Source organism: Syngnathoides biaculeatus, chromosome 10 (assembly GCF_019802595.1).
Source record: "Syngnathoides biaculeatus isolate LvHL_M chromosome 10, ASM1980259v1, whole genome shotgun sequence".
Taxonomy (NCBI): Eukaryota; Metazoa; Chordata; class Actinopteri; order Syngnathiformes; family Syngnathidae; genus Syngnathoides; species Syngnathoides biaculeatus.
In genome coordinates this window covers 22,922,971-22,946,892 of record NC_084649.1, presented here as the reverse complement: position 1 = coordinate 22,946,892, position 23,922 = coordinate 22,922,971, and the positions used below count along the sequence as shown (strand labels likewise).

The 23,922-nt window shown below is 45.6% G+C and overlaps 1 protein-coding gene across 2 annotated transcripts in view; it reads right to left on the bottom strand.

The window, feature by feature from the left end:
- The window catches only part of slc12a5a (solute carrier family 12 member 5a), a 201,388-nt gene that overhangs the window by 131,692 nt on the left and 45,774 nt on the right, over positions 1 to 23,922 (bottom strand). For both annotated transcript variants that reach the window (XM_061833577.1, XM_061833578.1), the window contains one exon: positions 19,038 to 19,486. In XM_061833577.1, coding sequence (XP_061689561.1) covers positions 19,038 to 19,242 — 205 coding nt within the window. In that variant the 5' untranslated portion in view covers positions 19,243 to 19,486. The remainder of the gene's footprint in view (positions 1 to 19,037; positions 19,487 to 23,922) is intronic.

Genomic DNA, 23,922 nt, shown 5'->3' with positions numbered 1-23,922 from the left:
TTTTCAGCCGCTTGAGTGTTTCTGATTTTCAGCCCGATGGAGCTGCGGCGCAAGAATGTCTTACAAGTGAGTCACAACACGGATCGATATAATGTGCTTTTTGAAATGACCCCATCTCAAAACAAGACAAAGTCATGACAATTTATGTATTAGTTCAATATTCGTTACAAAAGGTGAATCGGATGATGTTCATCGAGCAAGGATGTGATTAAACGTGCGCCCGAATAGCGTTGAACAGCTATTTTTCCATTTGTCTCCACATTCAGACCAGAACGTGGCGCTAAGCTCACGGCCATGACTGTATTGTCGAAAATAAATAAAAGTTATCATTTTGCCATTTAGAAAATATTAATAATTTTGATAATTTCAACTGCCCCCAGAGGTTTTGGTTTAGTCTGAGGGACAGAGAGTTAGGGAAAAAATTATTTTTATACTGTCGTGACCAATGTTCTATCTAAGCTGCACACAATCTGGGCAACATAGAGTAAAGACGAGTTAGACACGCGGCTTAATGTTTATTCTAGATAATAATGGCAAAAGTAAAAAAAAAAAAAAAAAAAAAGAAATGTTTAATGAATGTCAAAAGTATGTGAATAATAATAATAATAATAACAATGAGGAAAAAGTGGTGAAACTGGACGAGATTTACTCTTGAGTAAAAAAAAAAAAAAAAAAAAAAGTCTGGTCTGAAGCCAAAGTAGAAAGTACAGGATGAGATGGTGTATAATGTTAAATTTCCACCTTGGCGCAGCCTGATAGAGGATAAAAGCACAGACAATAGAGTGCACAAAAAGCTAATTCTGTATTTTAAAAATAGGAGACCTCATAACATCAACCTTAAAGCTGTTTGGTAGCATCATTCAGCTTTCAACATGCATTGCTAAAGATATTCCACAAGCAATAATTCAGTTTTTCACCAAGAAAAACCGACGGGGATATCATTGTGGGTTAAAAAAAAAAATAAATGAAACAAAGTTGGAGGCGACATTTTAAATTTACAGTTCATAGTTGGCTTGGTTTGGTTAGCAAAGTTTTTTTTTTGTTTGTTTGTTGACATTTTCATTGCAAGTTTGCAAAAACACAAACGAAATTGTTCTTGTTTTGAGGCATGAAACTTCAAATGGATAACATCGATCTGACCACAGTACATACGCCTGATGTTGCTCACAGTGGTCAAAGGGGGCGCTCACGGGCTTAACGCGTTTGCTCAGACACGTCAAAAATTAGATGGAACGTTGGTTGTGACTATTTTTTATCCTCCCTAAAAAAAAACTTTAATATTAGTGTTGTACCGATGAGTCCATGTGCTCAGAATCAGTGACTAATTCCTTACTTCCTAATCAGTCTAAACATATTTTATATATATAAAAATCTTATCCTTAGAACTTCTGAGAACAGTGCTCACACAGAGCCGCCGCCATCCGTGGTTTGTGGCTCGGCAGCGTGCGGCATCCGTGCCCGCCGCGCTATTAGCTGACCACAGATGTGTAACAAACACGAAATCCTCCGCAGTAATTCCGCCCCGCTGCTCCAAATACCAATCAAGGGCCGCCAGTCACCATGGCAACGGCGCTCCCGCCCGATCCGCCGCGTTATCGCTCGTGTCTCTGCAGCTCGTTCTTTCCTCACCGGCGCGGAAATAACCCTAGCGTGGATTTGCTACGTGCGACAGTATAACAGGCTGCAATGACGTAATTCTTCCAATTTAATCCCTGCTTCCAGTACAGATGGATTTATAGCATTATTATCGTTTTTCGTCCAATCTATGAGCCAAATCAACCTAATCTGCCAAAGTCTGTTAGAGTCAATAGTGCTGGCTGTTTTAATTTAAAGCTACATTAGTAAAAGGATCTGCTTCTTTAGCCCAGCAGGGGCAGCAAGGTGACCCACGCTAACCTCCGCATTTTAATGTTTCCTGATTGGTTGTTTAGAGCAAAGTGGACCAGCAAAACCCATCGGCGTGCATTATTACAGTTAATTTTTCTATGCCCAAAACGGCTGACAAAGGAAGAGAAATTGACTTGGTCTAGAATGTACTTAAAAATCTATTTTTGAGGCAGACTTTTTCCAGAAAAGCTAGAAATCAGGCGCTATTGCTTTTGAATAGAATCAAACGGTTCTGTAACTGCGGCATGATAGAGGTGGTATTAAGACGGATAAGTCCAGAATCAAGGCCCCGGTGCCAAACGCACGGCCCGCCTCTGGCCTCAATGCAACCTGACGCGAGGCCAGATTGGACTCTCATTCGCAATTTGCCGCACGAGACCTTGATGCAATCAGAGATCCACTGACGGTCCTTGAAACCGCGACGAGCCGTGTTGCGGCTCCGACCGCACTTGTTTCTAAGGCGGTAACCAAGCGGTACCTTCAGTAGGGACTTGCTCCAGTCTCACCAACATTTAAATAATGAGAAAAACTGCCAATAAAATACATCTTACTCACCCGAGCTCGTGATTATCAAACTAATGGATGCGTGCAGATGGCTGCGGACGCGCTTCGCTAGTTGAACTCTTTAACTCGGCAATTAGAGGACATTAAAATGCTTGACCTAATTGTGTGAAATCAGATCCTTTGAACAAACTGTCTCATGGCTTATATCGTTGAACTTGCTGCTGATCCTGAAGGATCCGAACGGATTGGATGGGCGCCCAAGCAAGATTCTGCATCTTTTATAATGAAACCCCTTCCGTTGTGTAATTTAAACAAATAACACGAATGCCCCCTGCTTACTCACACCAGACTGGCCTTTTTTCCCCCCATTCGGCTGCGGTGCACGCCACCAGAGCTCTGCCCTCTCTCGGTTCCGCCACCCCCTCCTCCGCCCTGCGCTGCCCACGGGCGAGCGCACTCCTCCCCTGCTCCTCTGCTACACCTTGGTGCCCTTCAGCAGCCTTCTCCCACATTTCAATAAAAGTCAGTTTGATAGCGAGTGTCTCTGCTGTCAGCCAACTCTCAAGTCTGTCAGGAAATGTGACAAACACTCTCGCTTGTGCTTTTTTTTAACCCCCCCCCCCTCACTCTTTGGACTGGTGCACTGAGACAGCTACTGATTGACTATGCAACGAGTAGCTTTGTAAATTTGCAGGTAAATATTAAAACATATTGTATTCCTAGCTGCCTTTAGATGTAAATCATGATGGAAAGTTAATCGATATTTCCAACTCCCATTTAAGCGGTTCACAGATGTGTGTGAAGTGGCTTGGATGAGAATTAGCACCTCCAAATATGAGAGCATAGTCCTCAGTTGGAAAAGGGAGGAGTGCGCTCTCCAGGTCGGGAGTGAGATCTTGCCCCAAGTGGAGGAGTTCAAATATCTTGGGGAAGTGAGGGAAGAATGGAACCGCAGATCGACAGGCGGCTAGGTGCAGGGTCTGCTGTAATCTGGACTTTGTATCGGTCTGCTGTGGTGAAGAAGGAGCTAAGACAAAAGGCGAAGCTCTCAATTTACCAGTCGATCCACGTTCATCCCCTCACCTATGGTCAGGCGCTGTGGGTGGTGACCAAAGAAAACAAGATCCCGGGTACAAGCGGCAGAAATGAGTTTGCTCCGCGGGGTGTCTCTTCGCTGGCTTGGGAACGCTTTGGGATCCCTCTGGAAGAGCTGGAAGAAGTGGCTGGGGAAAGGGAAATCTGGGTATCGCCTGCTGAAGCTACTTCCCCTGCGACCCGACCCGGAAAAGCGGTAGATAATGGATTGATGGTGTCCAGGCTTTACCCTAGAGATATCTGGGAGGGGCTCAGAGTAGAGCCTCTGCTCCTCCGCATTGAAAGGAGCCAGATGAGGTGGCTGATTGCATCTATTTAGGATGCCCCGTGGTCTCCTCCCTGGTGAAGTGTTCTGGTCATGTCCCACTAGGAGGAGACCCTGGGGGACGCCCCAGAACATGCTGGAGAGAGACCAAGACTCTCGGCTTGCTTGGGAACGCATCAAGATCTCCTGGGAAGAGCTGGAGGAAGTGGATGTGGAGAGGGAAGTCTGGGCTTCCCTGCTAAGTAAGCAGAAGAAAATGGATGGATGGATGGATGGATAGATGGATGGATGGATTATTCTTTGGTGTGGCGTGTGCTTAGTGTGATTTCTTTTCCCCATCTCTAATTTACACATAATCCAGATGCAAATTGTTAAAATTTATTTAATATTCAGTATAACACAAGACATCTGGTTTGCGAGAGGAGACGTACGATTGTCGGGGCCGGTATTATGTGTTTGCTGTGCCGTGTTGATCATTTTGAGTACATCACACACTAAAAGAACAGTAAGTACATGCACCGATGTTTCCCCTCCTAATTATGCATCGGTCTTTTGCTTTTTAAAAATTGCTAAATATGTTCAAAATCGGTATTAATGTTCTCCCCTTTAGTAGGAACCTATGCAGAGAGTTGACCGACCGACAACTGTTTTAAAAGAAGCCACCGCCGGACAGATGCTGAACCCGCTTAGCTCACAACTGGGAATACACGGCCAAGAAAAACACTGCCACGTCTTAATCTGTTTTCACAGCTCAGCATATTTAGCCAACAGGATTACAAGCATGACTATCACGACGCGCACACGTCAGCGGAGAATATCAAACCGTTGTTTGCCCAACGCCTAAGCCTCTTACCCACTTGCCACATGGGGAAAGCACATACCAAATTATTGGGAGGTGAGAGGGCTACAACTGGAGTCAGGAGGCAAGGCACCTCCAGAGCGTTTAGCAGTGCGCTAATTAGCACGGTTAATTATTCTTTCAATCAATGGTCCGACTTGTTTTTGCTCGGGGGCGATAAACTGAGGCCTCGGCGGCGGGCGCTCAGGCACGACGTGGACATGTGCTGCGCACCTGTGTCAAAATATGCAAGTTGTCAATGCAAATGTTAACACTGCTAATTACTTTTGTATACAAAAAAAAGGGGAAACAAATGAAATGCTAAAAAGTCGCAGTACAGTGAACCACAAACGTTTCGGTGTTTGCAATGCACCAATTGACCAAGCACCAACTTTTATTCTTTGTGATTTAGTTAAAACTGTCAAGGAAATCACTCCTGGTATTGAACAGGAAGTCGGAGATTGAGTTGAAGCAGCAGTTTACATCATTGCCCTGAATGCTCGATGACATTGACTGCAATGTCTTTTTGTCTCAACTGACTGTTGTCGTCATGTATATCGTAAAAGAGAGGCGCTAACTACAGGAGATAAATTAATTGTATGTTTCTAACGTAGTTGGCGCAAAAAGATGATTCTGATTTTTGACAAACCCCAAGGGTCGTACATTGACATTCTGTCATGGCCAGAACCCGTGGTTGAATCAAAATGCACGACTCGCAAGGCTTAGCAGCAGTTTGGGAAGGTCTTTATTCGATCCAAAGTCCAAATACCAGTAAGCAGTCCACGAAGGCAGCAATAGTAGATTCGGCAGGCGTAAGAGGAAGGTCAATAATGGGTCGGGGTTCGATACAAGGGATAGCAAAACGAGGAGTTGCGGGAACGTGACATGGGATCAATAGACTGGCAAAGACCAGACCGCACGCGTGGCCATAAATATGTGGGACGTAATTACATAGATGAGAGATGGGAGCAGGTGCGCGCCACATCGGGGACCGGCACAGCCATGACACATTCATCAGAATGAGCCCTAATCAGAAGGTTGTATCGACACGAACGGGCTTTGGAACGGTACGTTCTTCAAGAAGTTTTACTTCCAATCAGGTTTCCATCTCTTTGTACTGCCATGTCTTGAGGAACTGTACCATTTCTTTAACCAGATTTCAAATCAAATTGCGAGCCGGCCTGGAATCCCGTCAGCATTTTTCCACGATCTGATCGGTTTGTCTGGGCAAAAACTCGCAGCGTAACGAAAATGTTTGTAGGTTGATTCCGAACTATTCCAGGTTATTGCGCTTTTCTGTGGTATTGGTGATCTTTAAACCTAAGACGTGGCTGCGGCGGCATGAAGAGGTGAATTACATCCTCCAAATACACAGCTCACCCTTGGTAAAACGCCACTAGTGAGTTGAGCTATGTCATGCCACCAGGTTGCCGAAAATGACCGTGAAGCGGGGTTGCTGGGGCAATCAAAGATGCCATCCATCAACGTCACTTTGACGCTGTTACGTAAGAGTACAATTACACGAAATTGTGGCTTTGACATCCCTTGTGAGCTCGCGAGCGTGACGTCGAGGGATCCTGCGCACGGGATGAGAGTAGGCGAGCTGCCGCTTGCTGCTTTTTGTTGCTTTTGCCGCCGCTTCCCTTGTTCCCGTTCTAGCACAGAGGCAGCAAGTAGCGAGATGAATCACTCCCATCAATCTCCCACGTCGCCCGCTCTTGCCAAGGAGAAACCAAATCAGCGCGGCCAGAGAAGTCAGGAGCGAAGGAACTCCGTTGGACCTCGCCGAGCTAATTAAATCCACGGGAGGAGTGTTTTCTACTGTTATTAAAAAAAAAAATGTAGTTTTGTTTACCGCATAGTGAAATCCCACTCTGTGAAAGTAACAAATAAGCATCCATAGTTGCCAGGTTTCCTTGACAACACGGCATCCTGGCACGTCCAATAATAGAACAGTGTGACGTGGGATGCTCTGGGTTTCTTTTCCAGAAGAGACAAAGGGAGAAGCGAGGAAATGTGATGCACTTTGAAACAGGACACATATCTGGATGCAGTCCATTACGGTCCTTGCAACCGTCGGCCCCTGAGGGTATAGGGAAGACCCCCGTACGATGGTAACACAACACCCCCATCCCCGCACACACCCCTTCAGCGCAAGGTGCAGTATTGACGCGGCGGCGGGCGATAAATACTGGCCGGCACATCTGGTTGCGTGGAGAGCAGCGCGGGGGCCGTAATTGCTGCGGTCTTATTCAATTAGAGGTGCGCACAAACAGCCGGGACAGATTTCACTCACTCAATGTGAGGCTAATGCTGAAGGATACGCCTCTTCGTCCCTTTCCTCACCTACACTGGGGAATTACAACAAATAATAGAAAGTCTGTCTTTGTAGATCAAGAGAAAGCAGTGTGGCGGAGAATTATGTTGGAATAGTACAGGACATGTACGAGGGCAGCAGAACAGCGGTGAGATGTGCCGTTGGTGTGTCAGAAGAATTTAAGGTGGAGGTGGGACTGCATCAGGGATCTGCTCTGAGCCCCTTCCCGTTTGCTGTACTAATGGATAGGGTGACAGATGAGGTTAGACTGGAATCCCCTTGGACCACGATGCTTGCAGATGATATTGTGATCTGCAGTGAAAGCAGGGAGCAGGCGGAGGAACAATTAGAAAGATGCAGGCACGCACTGGAAAGGAGAGGAATGAAGATTAGTCGAAGTAAAACAGAGGATATGTGCATGAATGTGAGGGGCGGAGGAGGAGTGAAGCTCCAGGGAGAAGATATAGCGAGGGTGGTCCAAGCGGGGTGGAACAGTTGCCGGGAGGTGTCTGCTGTTCTCTGCGACAGAAGAGTCTCCGCTAGGATGAAGGGCAAAGTTTACCAAACAGTGGTGATGTACGGTTTAGAGACGGCGGCACTGAAGAAACAAAAGGAAGCAGAATTGGAGGTGGCAGAAATGAAGATGCTGAGGTTCTCGCTTGGAATGAACAAGTTGGATAGGATTAGAAACGAGGTCATTAGAGGGACAGCCAAAGTTGGATGTTTTGGAGACAAGGTTAGAGAGAGCAGACTTCGATTGTTTGGACATGTCCAGAGACGAGAGAAGATGCACGAGATAGGCTTAGATGGAAAATGATGACACGCTGTGGCGACCCCAAACGGGACAACCCAAAAGGAAAAGAAGGATAGTGACTACTTATCAGATCACATCGAGCCATAAATATTATTGGTCGAAGCTACCAAAGAAATAAACGCTAACACGAGGGTCAAGGCAGTTGATTCTCACTTTTGTGAGGTAGCAATAAAATGAGTTTACTGGGTTTTCATACTTTTCATTGATTTTTTTTTTTATTCATTTATGTTTGCATTTGTGTCGCAATTTGTTTTAACGCTTGTGAAGCAATTTTTGGTCGACCCCGTTCTTTCAAATGTGCTCCCTAATTAAATTTCATCGTAACGTTCTAAAAGCATGCATGCCGCTTATGCATGGTTCAAATTTGGCAGTTATCGGAGAAACTCGTGCGTCTATCAGACGCCCCCAAATGAGCCAAAAACTGTGACTTCATGACAAAATGGCAGACTTCCCATAGGTTTATAAGATTGACTTTTTAAGACTTGTTTTGTGAAACTACTCATACCAACCAAGTTAGGGCAGCTTGAGGGGCAACATAGTCCAAAACATTGTGCGGAACACGTCAATCATGAATCATGACTCCAAATGAATGATGTAATCAATACATACACATATTAGGATACTAATTGCAGCCTTAATCACCACAGATAGAAACAGGAAAACAACACAGTGTAGAACAGCACCAGCGAGTCCATTTCGTCAACCCGCCAGGTGCCAAACAAGTCATGTTTGCGAGAGCGCGAGTCCAGTCCGTGAACATAACGTGTCACATAACGGCGCGCCAGTGCGGCTAATTCGTGCAAGCTCTTAACGGGCCCTTTCAAAAATCACACGGGGAGACCGACGGTGACCTTTCGTGGTCGAGCGCGGCGACGCGGTCGTGTCAAGTGCACAGGAATCCTCGCGAAGCTCAACACAATAAGCGATTCTAGGCACGCACCGAGAAACAGATATGACACAGTTGTGCTCGCCGACGCACACGGGCTCACGCGTCGCCAGCCACCGCCCAATCATGCAATCGCTGTCATTAATAAAGTAAGCCCGTGCCTGGAGAGGAGTTCAAGCGTGAAAGACAAAAGCCTTACGTAACGCGCGCACGGAATTCTAAAACCGGCAGAGTCGGCTTTGGCTTTTTCACAAGTGGGAGTGTTGGCTTTAAATAGCTGCGATTCTAATGAGCACCACTTCACACTGGGGTTTGCACCGTTCCTGGGGACGGGGGGGTACGTCCAGCTAGCTCGACACAACAGGACAATTCATAAATAGCTCCATAATATGATGCATATTTGACTGACGCTGTTTTCATAGCTGGCATGTTGCAGACGTGCATTTTGTGTCATTATCACGTTTATGTAATAGCTAATAGACCCACCGCAGATTGTTTTCACTCCGGGGCTCCCCCTTGTGGTTGTAACAGGTGCTTAAGTTACTGTGGTAGATAAAAATAGACAATGGTAACAAAGGGACACTGACAAAATCTATTGAAGAGGAAAAAAAAGTCAAATTAAGAAATTGTCTATTCTTAGATCACGCTTCATTTTCAAATTGTTTAATTGTACAGGAGTATCTGTGATCCATTTCGGAACAAGTATAGTAAGTTTCTTTCGGCTTGTCCCCTGAGGGGTCGCCACACCGTGACATCTCAGATGAGCGCTTGGGTTTGTTTGGCACAGTTTTTACGCCAGAAGTCCTTCCTGACGCAACCCCTTCTTGGGGAGTAGAGGCCCCAGTGAGCTATGAAGTCATGACCCCTGGTTTACCAAACAAATGTTCTAACCACTGAGCTATGGGGCCCTCTGGGGACTGTTCTTAGATCACGCTTCATTTTCAAATTGTTTAACTGTACGGGAGTACCTGTGATCCATTTTTCGCCTTCGGAAGAAGTACCACGGCCCCAAAACTGTATGTGTGGAAGGGAATTGCACAATTCCAAGACAGGGGTGTGTGAAGTTTTGACACCTGATACTCACTGTGTTGAAACCAATCATCCAAGTGTTTTTGACAGAGGTAAGGACTCGTGTCACATGACATAAGACAGCAATTTAAGCTCTTGCTGGGCTGAAACAGATGATAGACCTGATTTGCTGAAGTTGTTCCTGGTTGTTGAAGATCTGCGCTGAGTTCCAAGCGGAAAGGATCCAGCGCTCTTGAACCGGACTCAATGAAGATTTTGGGACATAAGGTTTAGACGTGGTATAGGCAGGACTAAGTTTAGACGGACTTTCTGACATTCGACCGCTTTTAAGGCAAACACGCGCAAGGGGGCACCAATGCCAAAACCTGGACGTTGCTCAGAGCATTCCTAAAGATCTCTTTACAAGATTTCCTGCTCAGGCTCTGATGCTTCAATGTCGCAGGATCGCTGTGTAAACAAGGCTGTCGTGTTGCCGCTACAACACAAACGACAGCAAAAGTCAACAACGTCAAAAGGTTACGTGTCAGATCGACTCCCTGAACGGTCCCCATATTTAAACCCGACGACGCTCCAGATGTGCCATTAGTGCGTATTTGATGCACTGTACTTCTGGCGGCTTCTCATGTAGATATTAAACTTTGGCTCAAACACAAAAGGCACTTAGAGAGCGACGGCGATAAATCTGCGACTTCATCATCCCTGACAAAGTCGGAAATGTAAAGATTAAAAGGCCAGACGGGACCGAGGCCATTTAAATGAGAACTCGGCGGCCGCGCGCAAATCATTATGAAATGGAATGTATAATATCTGACAGCTTCAATTTTATAACATGGACTATTATGGACAAAAATCGCTCTTAAATGAGTAAATACAATCAAATACAGTCTAAAAGACTTGCTGTAAAAATAAAAGAAAATACCAAATCTACTGTATGTGGTAAAAATGTTTTTTTTTTCCTTTGGGTCTTTGTCTCAGTGATTGTTCCAGTTATTCGGAAATTATTACTATTATTATTATTATTACTATTTGCGTTTCGTAAGTGACCAATCCTTCGAAAAACCCACACCACTTTCCAGTTTATTTTTTGGCACCCTACCTGTGATGCTACAAAGTGCCACAAGGTGGCGGCAAACCCCTGTCAAAATAGGAATTGAGCGCAAGGAGGTACGTCAAAGTCGTACATCTCGAATGAGGGACAAACCAAGTTTAGCCTGGGTTGTAAGTGGAAGTTATGAGCATGTGCCAAATGTAAATATATTGCAGTGCAAGTCAATTCATCCAAAAGCTTCTTTTTGTTTGATGAGTTTGAAATGACATCTAACATTCTAGGGATTATGTATATTTTGCGATGTATTGAAAATTGTGACTATTAACCTAGGCATTTGGGGAGGGGGGCATCATAAATTACTCAGATTTCCTTGCTATTTATGCTCAGGCTCGGTCCCTGTGCCGTTAATGCATGTAAAGCGGACCTTTTTTAATTGAGGAGTCGTGCTCTATGCAAAGAAGCGCGGCGCCACGCTGCAGCATCAGCAGGTGTTTGTGACCCGCTTTGTCGAACGAAACCCCGCTGCTGTTTGATCTGGAGCAAATTAGGACAAGAGGCCCAATCGGATCGCTTGCGTGATACCGAAGTCCCCGTGCAATCCGACAGGCGGACACGGGAAGGACCCCTTCCTCAAACATGTGGAATCAATGCCGGCACACGTGATCGACTGAGTTTATTGAGGTACGACGGACGACTCTGAAAAGATCTAGGACAGTCGCTTTGCTTGATAAGTCCCCCCATAAAAAAAGAAGAAGAAGCAGTCGGCGGCACGGAGCGAGGGGGCAAGGGATTGCGTCGCTGTGCCTTTTATTTCCCTCTCCCAATCCGTCACAGATTTATTTGAAATGGAAATGGTCGCAGCGACAGTTGGGCTCGTTCTCACGGCTTTGTCTCCGGTTCCCGATAAGCCCCGAGAGACAGAACGAGGGAGCACGAGGAAGAGCGAGCCGGCAAAAATCGGGGGTCTAAAATAAGCGCCCGGGAGAGCGTTTGCCTGCGCGCTGGCGAGGCAGGGAGGGGAGCGAATGCGATGCCGAGGGAGAAGGGGAGACCTCGTTCGGCGAGGCTGTTGTGTCTTCCGACGTGGCGTTGGAGCCACTGCAATGCACCAAAACCGAGGGGAGCGAGGTTGAAAGGAGAGAGAGAGAGAGAGAGAGAGAGAGAGAGAGAGAGAGAGAAAGAGAGTGAGAGAGAGATGCACCCGAGATGGGTAGGAAAGCGACAGATGAGAAAGCGGCTAAATTACAGGGGGAAAGTCGGGCAGAAGGAAAGAAAGAATTGCTTGATGCAGGGGAGCCAGACGTGGACTGCGATGGCGAGCGTGCCGTCAATCCACACGCTGACATTTGGGCTGGGAGAAGAGAGGCGGCTCAAAAGCAACATGTCGCTATCTTACTCGGAAGTCACAAAGTAATGGCGCTGTTCACACAGAGGACTCACAAAGCGCTTTACATGCTGTCGTTCGAATCCACAAACATACTGTACGGTAGCCATTCATCCATTTTCTGACGCACACATATCCTCACAAGGGTCACGGGAGTGCCAGAGCCTATCCCAGCTGCCAACGGGCAGGAAGCGGGGTACACCCTGAACTGGCTGCCAGCCAATCGCAGGAGACACACAAACAGCCGCACTCACAATCACACCTAGGGACAATTTAGAGTCTCCAATTAATGGTGCATGTTTTTGGGAAGTGCCCAGAGAAAACCCACGCAGGCACGGGGAGAACATGCAAACTCCAAACAGTCGGTGCCGGGATTTGAACCCCGGTCCTCAGAACTGTGAAGCCAACACTCTAACCAGTTGCTCCACCGACTGTACAGTGTATAAGAGTTATTTGCTCCATGATCAAGCTCGTACTGTCACATGTATTTCCTATGAGTAATATGCAGTCAAAGTATAATATTCATTTTCATCTGAAATTTTCTTCTACACATTTAAAATACACACCTGTGCCAGCAAGGGCCCAGTAACACTGAACATTTTACTAAAGATATTTCTTTCAAAAAGTACATCTTGCCAGGAAGAAAAACACTGGCATAAATGCCAAGTCCGCCACACCAAAAACAAACGTGTGGGAAACATTAATCAGGTCTTAGTTCTGAGAGATATTATGTCCAACCACAGAATGGACCTTTCCGACCTGTCAATCCCTCGTACAATAATAGCCAATCAGATAGCCGCGTTGTCTTGACACGCCCCTGCCGCCAGGTTGTCCCACAAGCAATGCTGGTTGTCAGTAGCGTGCGCTTGGAAAAGTTCATGTTACGAAGAAAATGGTCCTCAGATGCGCTTGGGCGACATGCAATTCTGATTAAAGATATCCTGCTCGGTCACCAGGGGCCCGGTTGATTCATTTTCCAAACCCTAAAACACAGTTGACGAAGTGTCTACGATGGATTAAGGCTAACATTTCGCTGCAATTCTGACATTGCGTCCTGCTCCATCCAAAATCTTAATTCCGTGCACATATCTTTGCATTAAATAGTTGAGACCTCTCTGTAGAACTCTCTTGGACAAGTCTGACGCATTTGGCCAAAAGCATACCCCAATATTATCTGGAATACGCGATAGAGAATCGACTTAAAAAATGTGCTGTTCAACCGCCATTTTGGAAGCTTGTGGGACATGGTTGAGGGGGCGGTGCTGAAGATCACCTTCACAAAGCTCTATTGCTGGAGTGTTTACCATATCACAATTTGTATTTTATCAGGTTTTTCAAAGAGATGTTAAAGTTTTCCCTAGTAAAATGCTGACATTTGTGCGTGTTGATGTGTACCTTTAAGAGGCGTAGCCCTGTGAATGACATCATGAGCAGGAGTCACGTTGGCCGCTTAGTCTGCGGGTGAGCGTGTGCACGCGAATTGTGTCAAACAGCAGCTTCTTGCAAGTACGGTAACTTAATTGCTCCATTTTTATTGTATTTTTTTAATTCACGCAAGCGGCAGAATATCGGAATCTCTCGTTTTAAACCGGTATTTAAAGATAACATCAAAACTTATGATTATGATTTACACCAGACTCTCCAGCTGCCATAAACAAAGCGAATCTCGCAACTATCCTCGTTCCGCCCGTCCAGAATTGACGCAGTTCGAACAGTCGCATAGAACGACGAAGATCGATGGGCGGGCGGCGCCACCGGCCAGCGCCGTCACGTCTGCGGTTTACTCGGCGGACAAATAAATGACAGCGGAACTGAAACGACGCCGGTTGGAGGGTCTCCTTCAAGCGCTCTTTTGTCAACGGCGGCGCCGCCACTTTTAGCAGGCGAGAGATAAAGGGAAAGGTCATGCAGACCTGAGAGGGGAAAAGGGGAGACGGCTGAGCGGCGCACAAAGGCGGCAGATAAATAGGGTGTCATGGCTCAATAGAACCTCGCAACATCTGTCGCGAGGCTCCCTAAACGGCCGCTGGTCAAAAGGCCAAAGTAATGAACTTGTAGCAGACCATCGGAGCGGCTTTAATGCAGCGATTGCCCGACCGCCGCGCCCGGGGAGATCATCGGGTGGTCTGAATCGGTCTGAAAAAGATTTTTTCTTACGACAAATAATGTCAGCGACGGTGACGGGCGGTGCAATCAAAGGTTCTCGCGCTAACCGGGAGGCGGTACAATCAAGAACCGAAAGGCCCACCGTGTCTTGGTGTGATGTCAGAGCGGGAGAAGTGGAGATCGAACTTGCTGCATCGCCCGTGTGGAAAAAGAAACAGCATTTAGCCATATTTCAATATATCATCGCTATCGGTCACGTCGCTGCTCCTGACACCACCTCCGCAATGCTTTTAAACGATCGAGTTTAACAGCTATTATCACCCTTTTTCATTTATTTCTCTAAAAGACGATCAATATGTGCGACAATTACGTTGCAGTTCGCTGAGGAAATGAACGTGAATTTATATTTTAGTGCATTGCGATCGGCTAGCCGCGACATCGTTACGACTCCGATCCCGGCGTTTGAAGCGGTGAAGCCGAGCGGCGCGCTACAAAATGAAGGGATCAGACCGTCGGGAATCAGTGAATGCAGTTTCCTGGACACGAATATTTTAATATGGGTTATAAATTTAAGTCGGTGCTTCTGATATCGACAAGGTCAGTAAAGAATCCCACCGATAGGCTTCAGCGTGCGCGTCAAAGTCCACGACCGGCAGAGTGCTGAGGAACGAGCCTCGGCGTCCTCCGGGTACGTGGACGCGCCGTCACCCGTGAAGGATGGTGAGCGACTTGCGAGATGGAGGACGCGTCGTACCCCCTTCCATCCCCGCCACGTTCGCGCCCAACGAGGTCACTCCCTGTCCACTTCCTCTCGAACACGTACGCAAACATGCATACTTACATACGTGCACACAGCACACCTCCCCCATAACCCCCCAGCAAAGCCCTGTTACATAACACACGAGGATTTCTGGATTTACTCCCCCTCTTCTACCCTTTCCCATTATTCCTCTCGCTGTCTCTCTTCTACACACACACACACACGCACACACACGCGCTAACACACAGTTCGTTCAGCCATATGCTTAGCACGCACCTTTCATCACACACACACACACACACACATATTGCAGACGGTTGTGTAATTTAGTGGTCTCTCTCTATCTGTGTGTGTCTCATTCACGCACAAGAGTTGTTTTTTTTTTTTCTTTCACGACATGATTTTGACAGCAATTGGCTGCAGCAGCCTTGGATGAAACTGGAAAAAAAACACCACCGCCTCCTATCGTCAATTTTAAGAATTGCACTTGCAACTCAACTGGACTCGTTGCATTCTTTTCCCGACCACATTTGTCCTTAAAGGTCTCCTGTAAACAAACACCGACCGTATGTTTGATTTCGTAAGGATTTTAACGCACTGACTTGCTAATAATTTTTTTAAAATGTATAGTAGGACGCCACCTGCTGTTGAATCAGCATAACCGCCCATTTTACTTGGGTGGAAAGCAACTTACTTTTATTTATACTGCACGTCCAAGTGGCCACATCTGATTTCTATGTAGCCGAAAAGAAAAGATATTTGAAACGATGAAAAAAAATAATATAGACTTTCAAAGGACGCAAAAATGCTGAACAAGAACACATGGGCAGGGTGTGGGGGAAGGCATCTCCAGTGAACCCTTGCCCATCTATTCACAATTTTATCACAAGGTGCCACTGAAAATAAGAAAGCAGCAGTTGGTGTCAAGGAAGTACATTGACGTGACATCACCGCTGTAAATTAAGCCTGGGTTGTTAGCGGAAGCAATGGAAAGTCTTTATCGTGTGTGCCGTTTTTGTTGGTCCATTTTATTTTTCATCATGTTAAAATGTTTTGGTACATCAACGGTTCAAAATATTAATATAGGCAACTACAGCGACACCCCCCACCCCGACCACGCTTGTGACTCTAAAACCTCGTTTTGATCCGAGTCTTAAAAGGTTATTGAGCTGAAATTATGTCTCACGACTGCATGAACTTTCAGGACCTTTAACTTTTTAGGCATAAAGCATTAACGATGTATAAAAATCAAAGCTCTCCTGCACCCCCACCCCAACCCTACAAAAATAAACACCATTAAACACTTACAGACTTGTGATTTTACAATTTTTAGGTGCCAGATAAAAGGCAAAAGTGCCCCGAATTCCATCAAGAGCAGAGCACTCGGCCCGTTTTGGAGACGTCCACCGGGCAGGGCTCGAGAGACACGATTTGACACGAAGGCACTAGGGGCGCGCTTGGCGGCCAGACGAGACTTGCTTGCTCACATCTCGGTGCGGATCGATGCAAACAAAATCAGGGAAGGAAAAAAAATAAATCCTGTGCTGAAACGCCGGAATGTTATTGGCACAGCGAAGACATTTCACACGCCGAATGCGGCTTGGGCAGGGCGTACATGTCCCGAAAATCGGCACAAATTTGAGCAGTCTGCTTCCAGCGCGCTCAGTCGACAAAGCCCGATTGTTGGATATCTCTGAAAGATCGCACTGAGTGATTACCCTGTGGTGTGTGGTGTGTTCAGAGAGTTTTTAATGTGAGCAAGAGGGGAAAGAAATCTGCATGGGTGTTGGTACTGTTTTACTTCTTCTTTTCATCTCGGCTTGTCCCGATTAGGGACTCTTCAAAACACCCACTGCATAGTTGGTCAGGACAATCTTTTCGAGACGACTGATAATCTGGCCTTTGCGCTTCTCGATCAGAATTGTGGAAAAATCCTCAAATTCAACCCGATCGTCGGTGTGTCTGTGTGTGATCCCTGCTCGCCTTCGCAAGACCATATGCGACATTGCCCTGATGGAAGCGGTGCTGTGTCGCCACGGCAACCGGCAAAGTTGACAATGAGATGCAGCGCCATCGTCGAGTGAGACCAAAGAAGGGTGGATTGGGTGGGGGGGTCGGGGGGGGGGGGAGGTTGAAGGAGAGTCCTTCAAATAAAGCGCTCCCTCGTCTGCCGGGAGAAACCGAGACGGAGAGATTTGTTCCTAAGGACCTGCACGATTGCATCGTTCTTTCCAGAGCCGTAAAGGATGGATTGACACGTTGGGAACGAGAGAGCTGAAGAAGCATAAAGTGCTTTGAATGCCGCAGCACTGGAGAGCATGCAGGCACATTTTGTGGTTTTAAGGCGTCCTGAAGGAGACGATCAAGACTGGACTTAACGTCGTTGGTTGACGCTGGACACGTCGCAACACAGAGAAAAACGGAGAGAAACCACCTGTCACAAAGCAGGAAGGCCGCAGTAAATAAATACATGTCACCGATCACCCACTGCTTTAATTATTCAAACTGTACTGTATTACTATTAAAATATACTTTCATCCATTTTCTGAGCCGCTTATCCTCACAAAGGTTGCAGGACTGTCATCGGGCAGGAGGCGGGGTACACCCTGAAATGTTTGCCAGCCAACCGCAGGGCATGTGGAGACAAAACAGATGCACTCACAATCACACCTATGAGCAATTTAGAGCCTCCAATGAATGCATGTTTTGGTGATGTGGGAGGAAACTGGAGAGCCGGGGAGAAGACCCACCAAGGCCCAGTAAGAACATGGAAACTCCACGTAGGCTAGGCTGGGATTTGAACCCCGGTCCTCAGAAACATTAGGCAGACAGTCTCACCAGTTCCTCCACCATGCCGCTCTGTTAAACTAGTCTCTTTTTTTTTTTTCAAAGATTCTGAGGTCATGACATTACAAATCCATTCATCCATCCATTTTATTTTTGCCGCTTATCCTCACGAGGGTCTTGGGGAGTGCTGGAGCCTATCCCAGCTATCAAGGAGCAGGAGGCAGGGTACACTCTGAACTGGTTGCCAGCCAATTGCAGGGCACATCGAGACAAACAACCGCACTCACAATCACACCTAGGGGCAATTTAGAGTGTCCAATTCATGTCGCATGTTTTTGGGAACCCAGGACTTCAGAACCGTGAGGGTAATGCTTTACCAGCTGATCCACAGTGCCCCACGTTGCAAATAATTATTTCAAAATTACGTGGGGGTTTTTTTCCCCCTCATTTCACTCTGCATGAGAAAATCCTAGCCATGTGGAGAAGTTTTAAAACTTTCTTATGATGCTAATAAATCTAATTTCCCTCTAATTAACAAGTAAAGTGTCCGACCAGCAGTCCATTCACGACTTCCGCTTTATGAAAAGATGAGAAAATCTGCAAAACACACTCACGAAACCCTCGCCGAGTCATTGAGCGAACACATATTATGTATTTGACAAAAATAAGTTTCTGTTGGCAAGACAAAGAACTCCATCAATTGCATTTCTTTGTGCAGTGTTCTTGTAAGATTTGCATGCAAGATTTTTCTGTTGAAGTGACAAACTTGTTGATCTGGCTTCAAATATTTAATATTGATTGCATTTTGATGTCCTCCTAATTTTGGGGCATTCTTCACTGTTAAATATCGCCATACAATATTCTTCTCCAATGTTCTGTGGAGGTTTGAAGCACATAAAAAAATAAATACATCGACAAGAGCTTTGAGAACTTTTTTACAACATATCTAAAATAAATATGGCAATTTGAATCTTGACAACTGCAGATGTACATCAGCATACATGCTTTAATTTTTGTTTTAAATTAATTCAATCAGCTGTAAATATGTTTTGTTTGAGAAGGGACGTCGAGGGCTGGGGGGGTCATTGTAACTAAATAGTGTAAATTTGTTAAATAAATAAATTGTGTATAATAATAATAATTCGTGTTTGCTCATAATGCAAGTAAAAGCAAAACATGTCAAGGTCGTGGGGGGGGTAATTTTGTCGTCTAAAATTGTCTCATTTGTTTGTGGAGACGGTGACCTTTTTGTGGCCAATTCCGCATTCAAGTCACACGTGTGTACGCGCTAGCATGTAGCTTGTGCGGCTCTCCTACCTTTCAGCATCACCACCGCGGACGTCCCCTGGTCCGCCGCCGACTCGGCGTCGTCGACCCCGGCCGCGTCGCCCTCGGCGCCGGCCGCCGTCGCCGGCTCGTCGCCCTCGAAGAGCTGGTTCACCTCCCCCTGGATGTCCGCCGCGGGGAGCCCGCAGCCGCCGCTGCCGCCGTCGCTCTTGGAGACGGTGAACCTCTGGCTCATGGCTGACGAGGCGACAGGAGGCTTCTGAGGTTTTTTGTTGTTGTTGTTGTTTTAGTTTATTGTTTGTGGTTTGTTTTTTTTTTTTTTGGTTTTTGTTCACGCCGAAACAAAAGGCGCTCCTCGCTTGGCTCGCTGCGTGAGAAGATGAAGGTTCGCTGGCGGTCTGGCGCGGAGACGGACGGCGGAGCGAGTCATCAACCGGTGGCTGGCTCGGTGGCTGGCCGGCGACGCATCCGGGTCCTATCTGGGGAGACCAAAGACAAGCCCACTAATTTAGGACCAGCTGTCAACGTGATGATCTTCAGGCGCCGCCACCAAACGCGATCGCAATGCACGCGTCAACATACTAGCCAATCTGACCTTTTTTAAAAAAAAAAAATTATTATTATGTTTTTAATAACACGCTTTGACGAACACTCATCGTCACCGAAGCCGGCGTTGCTAGGCAACCACATCAGCGCCGGCGAGCGCGTGAAGTCGAAGTCACTTCATTTCAAGATGCGGAGCAATACTGAAAATGATTTCATGGATAAATATTTATCTTTTTTGTTTTGTTTTGTTTACCTATAATACTTTTCAGTTTTGCCGATATAAGACAAAACGAAATGAAACACGTTCACTCAGTTTGACTGCAAATGGTGTACACCAGGGGCCGCCACGGATCCACAGCTGACGCACTTGGTCTAGTGACGTCACAGGGGTCGTGGAGAATTAAACGACAGAGGGTGGATTTTAAAAATGATGCGAAATCTTATTGAATTATATAGATAACAAAACATATTCAATTATAAATATTATAAATATAGGTTATAATACATTTGATCCAAACTTTTTGAAATCTCCCTGTTATATTTCTACACTAAATTAATGGTCATTCTTATTTATTATCGTGCTTGATTCATTTGATGGGATTTAGATTTACTATAGTTGTGCTGTTTTATACTCCATTTGACGGAATTTTTATTATATTTCACCTATTGAATTTCCCCATGAGGGATTATGATGCGGATAATACATGAAAATTAAATTATTTTTATTCAAAAAATCATTCTATTTTGCTTCATTGGATTGCATCGTACAGTGTTGTGTTGTAAGCTACTTAGTCATTTATTTTATTCTACTGTATTGTCCATCCATCCATCCATTTTCTTAGTCACTTATCCTCAGAAGGGTCACAGGGTGTGCTGGAGTCCATCGAGCAGGAGGCGGGGTACACCCTGAACTGGTTGCCACCCAATCGCAGACTTCTGTATTTTATATTATATTAATATACGATATGGCGCTGTATGGTATTTTACTAGGATGTACATCCATCCATCTATTTTCCTAGGTGCTTATCCTCACGAGGGTTGCGGGCAATGCTGGAGCCTATCCCAGCTGTCAACGGGCAGGAGGCGGGGTACACCCTGGACTGGTTGCCAGCCAATCGCAGGGCACATGAACACAAAAAGCCACACTCAAAACCACAACTCGGGGCAATTTAGAGTGTCCAATTAATGTTGCATATTTTGGGGATGTGGGAGGAAACCGGAGTACCCGGAGAAAAGGTGGGCCGCAATCGAACCCGGATCCTCAGAACTGTGAGGCCAACGCTTACACCAGCTGAGATACCGTGCCGCCATTATATCTATCTATCTATCTATCTATCTATCTATCTATCTATCTATCTATCTATCTATCTATCTATCTATCTATCTATCTATCTATCTATCTATCTATCTATCTATCTATCTATCTATCTATCTATCTATCTATCCACATTTCGGTGACGGATAATTCAAGTGTTCCCCCTTTTAAAGTCCACACGATGGCGCTAAAGGCTTCGTAACTGAGTCGCACACGTTAAATTTGAAGTGGAGTACTGCGGTATATAAGCATTTTTTTTTTCATAGTTCAAAACATAGCCTCAAAGTACATTTATATTATCGTATCTAGTGTTGAATAAATATCTTTGACAGGGACACGTTAGATTGTACAGGCGTGTATGTATACAATTTTTTTGAGTGATGTCAATTAAAAACTTTCCTTTTCATTTATGGGGACACACACCCACGTAAAGATCTTGGCAAAGGTGTGTGTGTGTGTGTGTGTGTGTGTGTGTGTGTGGTGTGTGTGTGTGTGTGTGTGTGTGTGTGTGGAAAAGCAGCACACGACACTTGTTTTGAGTTCATCTCTACACACATTTCAGGTGAGTGACACTTGGCTCGGCTCCAAAGCAAAGAGGCCGATTGGGAAAGCAAAGCAAAGCAAAGTGACTCCTGCGTGGCCTGTGTTATAACACTTGGCACACTTGGCTGTGTTTTCTTGTGCGCGGATCAAAAAGGCGCTCTGGGTTCAAGCCACAACACCATGCCACGCGCCGAAACTGTGTCACGCGCAGGGAAGGACGAGGGCACCAGGGGCGGTGGGGGGCGGTAGGATGGGCGATACCAACCTATCAATATGAATGGTACCAATCCTTGTACGGTTAATACAAAATAAAAGTAATTTTTAATGTGAACTATTATATCGTCAAAAAAAAGAGAAAAGAAAGAAACTGCCCAAAAGCATGATGCTGCCATCACCGTGCTGCACTGTAGGGTCGGTGTTCTTTTGGTGATAAGCAGTGTTGTGTTTCCACAAAACAAATCTTTTGGCATTATCACCCAAATCTTCAATTTTCATTTTCCTACATGCGCCGGGGAGATTTCGTGCCTTTTTACCTATCGAGACAATATTTCTGTCTTCACTTCCTGCCCCGTATCACAGACGTACGAAGAAGATGGCCGCTTGTTGTCGCATGATGTACTAAGCAGTGCAACGGATCTTGCCAGAAACTGTTACTTGCTGGTCTCTTGGCAGCCTCCCTGAGCAGTTTTCTTCTTGGATTTTCTGCAGTGTTTGAGGGACTTCCTGTTCTGAAAAATGTCAGTCTTTCCATATTTTCTCCACTTGATGATGACAACTGTCTTTACTGAGGTCCACAGAATACTGTTTGTAACACCTTGAGTATATACGTATACAGGGAGTCCTCGGTCTACGACTGAGATCCGTTCCAAACAGTAGCGCCTTTAACCATTAAAGTCAGAATTTACATCCAAATACTTTGTATCAAAAAACAAATACAATGAAATAAACAAGATGATGTTTTGTGATCGGTGTATCCGACATAGGAACGGAACACTTCACATGCGCTAAAAAACGGGCTTTGTCTTTAATAATTGTCACCGCGGTCGACCGACTGAAGCCTTGGTGGTGTCGGTGTCTCTCCTTTCACCAACCTTGAGCTTTGTTTCCATGGTCATGGATTTTCTTTTGGCTGCAGAAGCATTGCTAAAAGTCACAACTTTATTCTTTGGGGCGATAATGCCTTAAAAGGAGGGCGAAAAATGCAAAGATACTCCCGGCGCACAAACACGGACAAGCGTTAGCCAGACGAAATGGCGGACGAGGGACGGGCGTTGTAAAGTCAAAACGTCTTAGGTCGAGACCGTCTTAACCCGAGGACTGTCTGTGTATATATATTTTATCCTACTCGTGACTGAAACCTTGAAATAATGCGATCCCTGAGATGCCACAGAAGGTCTTTGTGAGTGACTTGGGCTGAAATAAAAGCACCAGGAAAAGCCTACTGGAACATCTGGCTGGACCAAAGCCTGGACAGGGAGCAGAAGACTGAAAAGTACATTATGTGTATTTATTTATTTTAGCAATAACTGTACCTTGATGTAAGCATTTTTGTTTTGTTCTTTTCACCCAAGATGTTCTTCGATTTTTATGCTATTTTATTTACGCACGCACCATGTGGAGAAGCACTCGTCAATTTGTTGTATGCACAGCATATAATGATGAAAGACTATTGATATGATTTTGATTGATTTTTTTTTTTTTTTTTGTGGTTTGTCGGAGGCACTTCAAATGGCAGCGGGTGTGCTCCCATTTCACGTGAGTTTTAACGTGATTGATTAATTTTTGATACAGTGACATCACCGGTTATGAGATGGTGCGCATATTTGTACAACCTCATTATCTCAGTTGGTGATTTCGACTTCTTCTCTCTTGGAACAATTGACCCCTCCGTACAGGGCCCTTAACCACGCCTCCTGAAGTGACGTCACGCCGCGTGCGCTGACGTAAGACAAACACTTTGTAAAAATGGCAAATACAATACAATACAATACATTCTTAACTGAGAAAGACGCCATGCTTCTGATTTCATTCAATCATTCACACGTAGCAATGTTATGCTAGCGCAGAACGTCTCATTCATTTATACGAGACGTGTATTAAAAATCAAATTTAGGCCATATCTTCGTGCAAACACAGTCTGGTTAAGCTTCGACCGCGAGCCGGAGAGAAAGCGACACGTTTGTGCAGTCGGATCATCACTAAATATCTCTCAACAAAGAATAAGTGTGTCAATCGTTCACACGTAGCAATGTTATGCTAGCGAAGAACTTCGAATTCATTTATACGATACGTATTGAAAATCAAATATAAGGCATACCTTCGTGCAAACATATCTGTTCCGGTTGGTATTAGATGGATTTAGTTGATGATGCGGTCTTCCACAAAGTTTGATCCATCGAAGGCATTTTTCGTACTGGGTCTTCGGTTTTGGAAAGGGTACGAATCGAACTCCACCAACTAGCCTTTCAGGATACCTGTCGTCACTATTACAAAGTCCGTGACTACACTTCT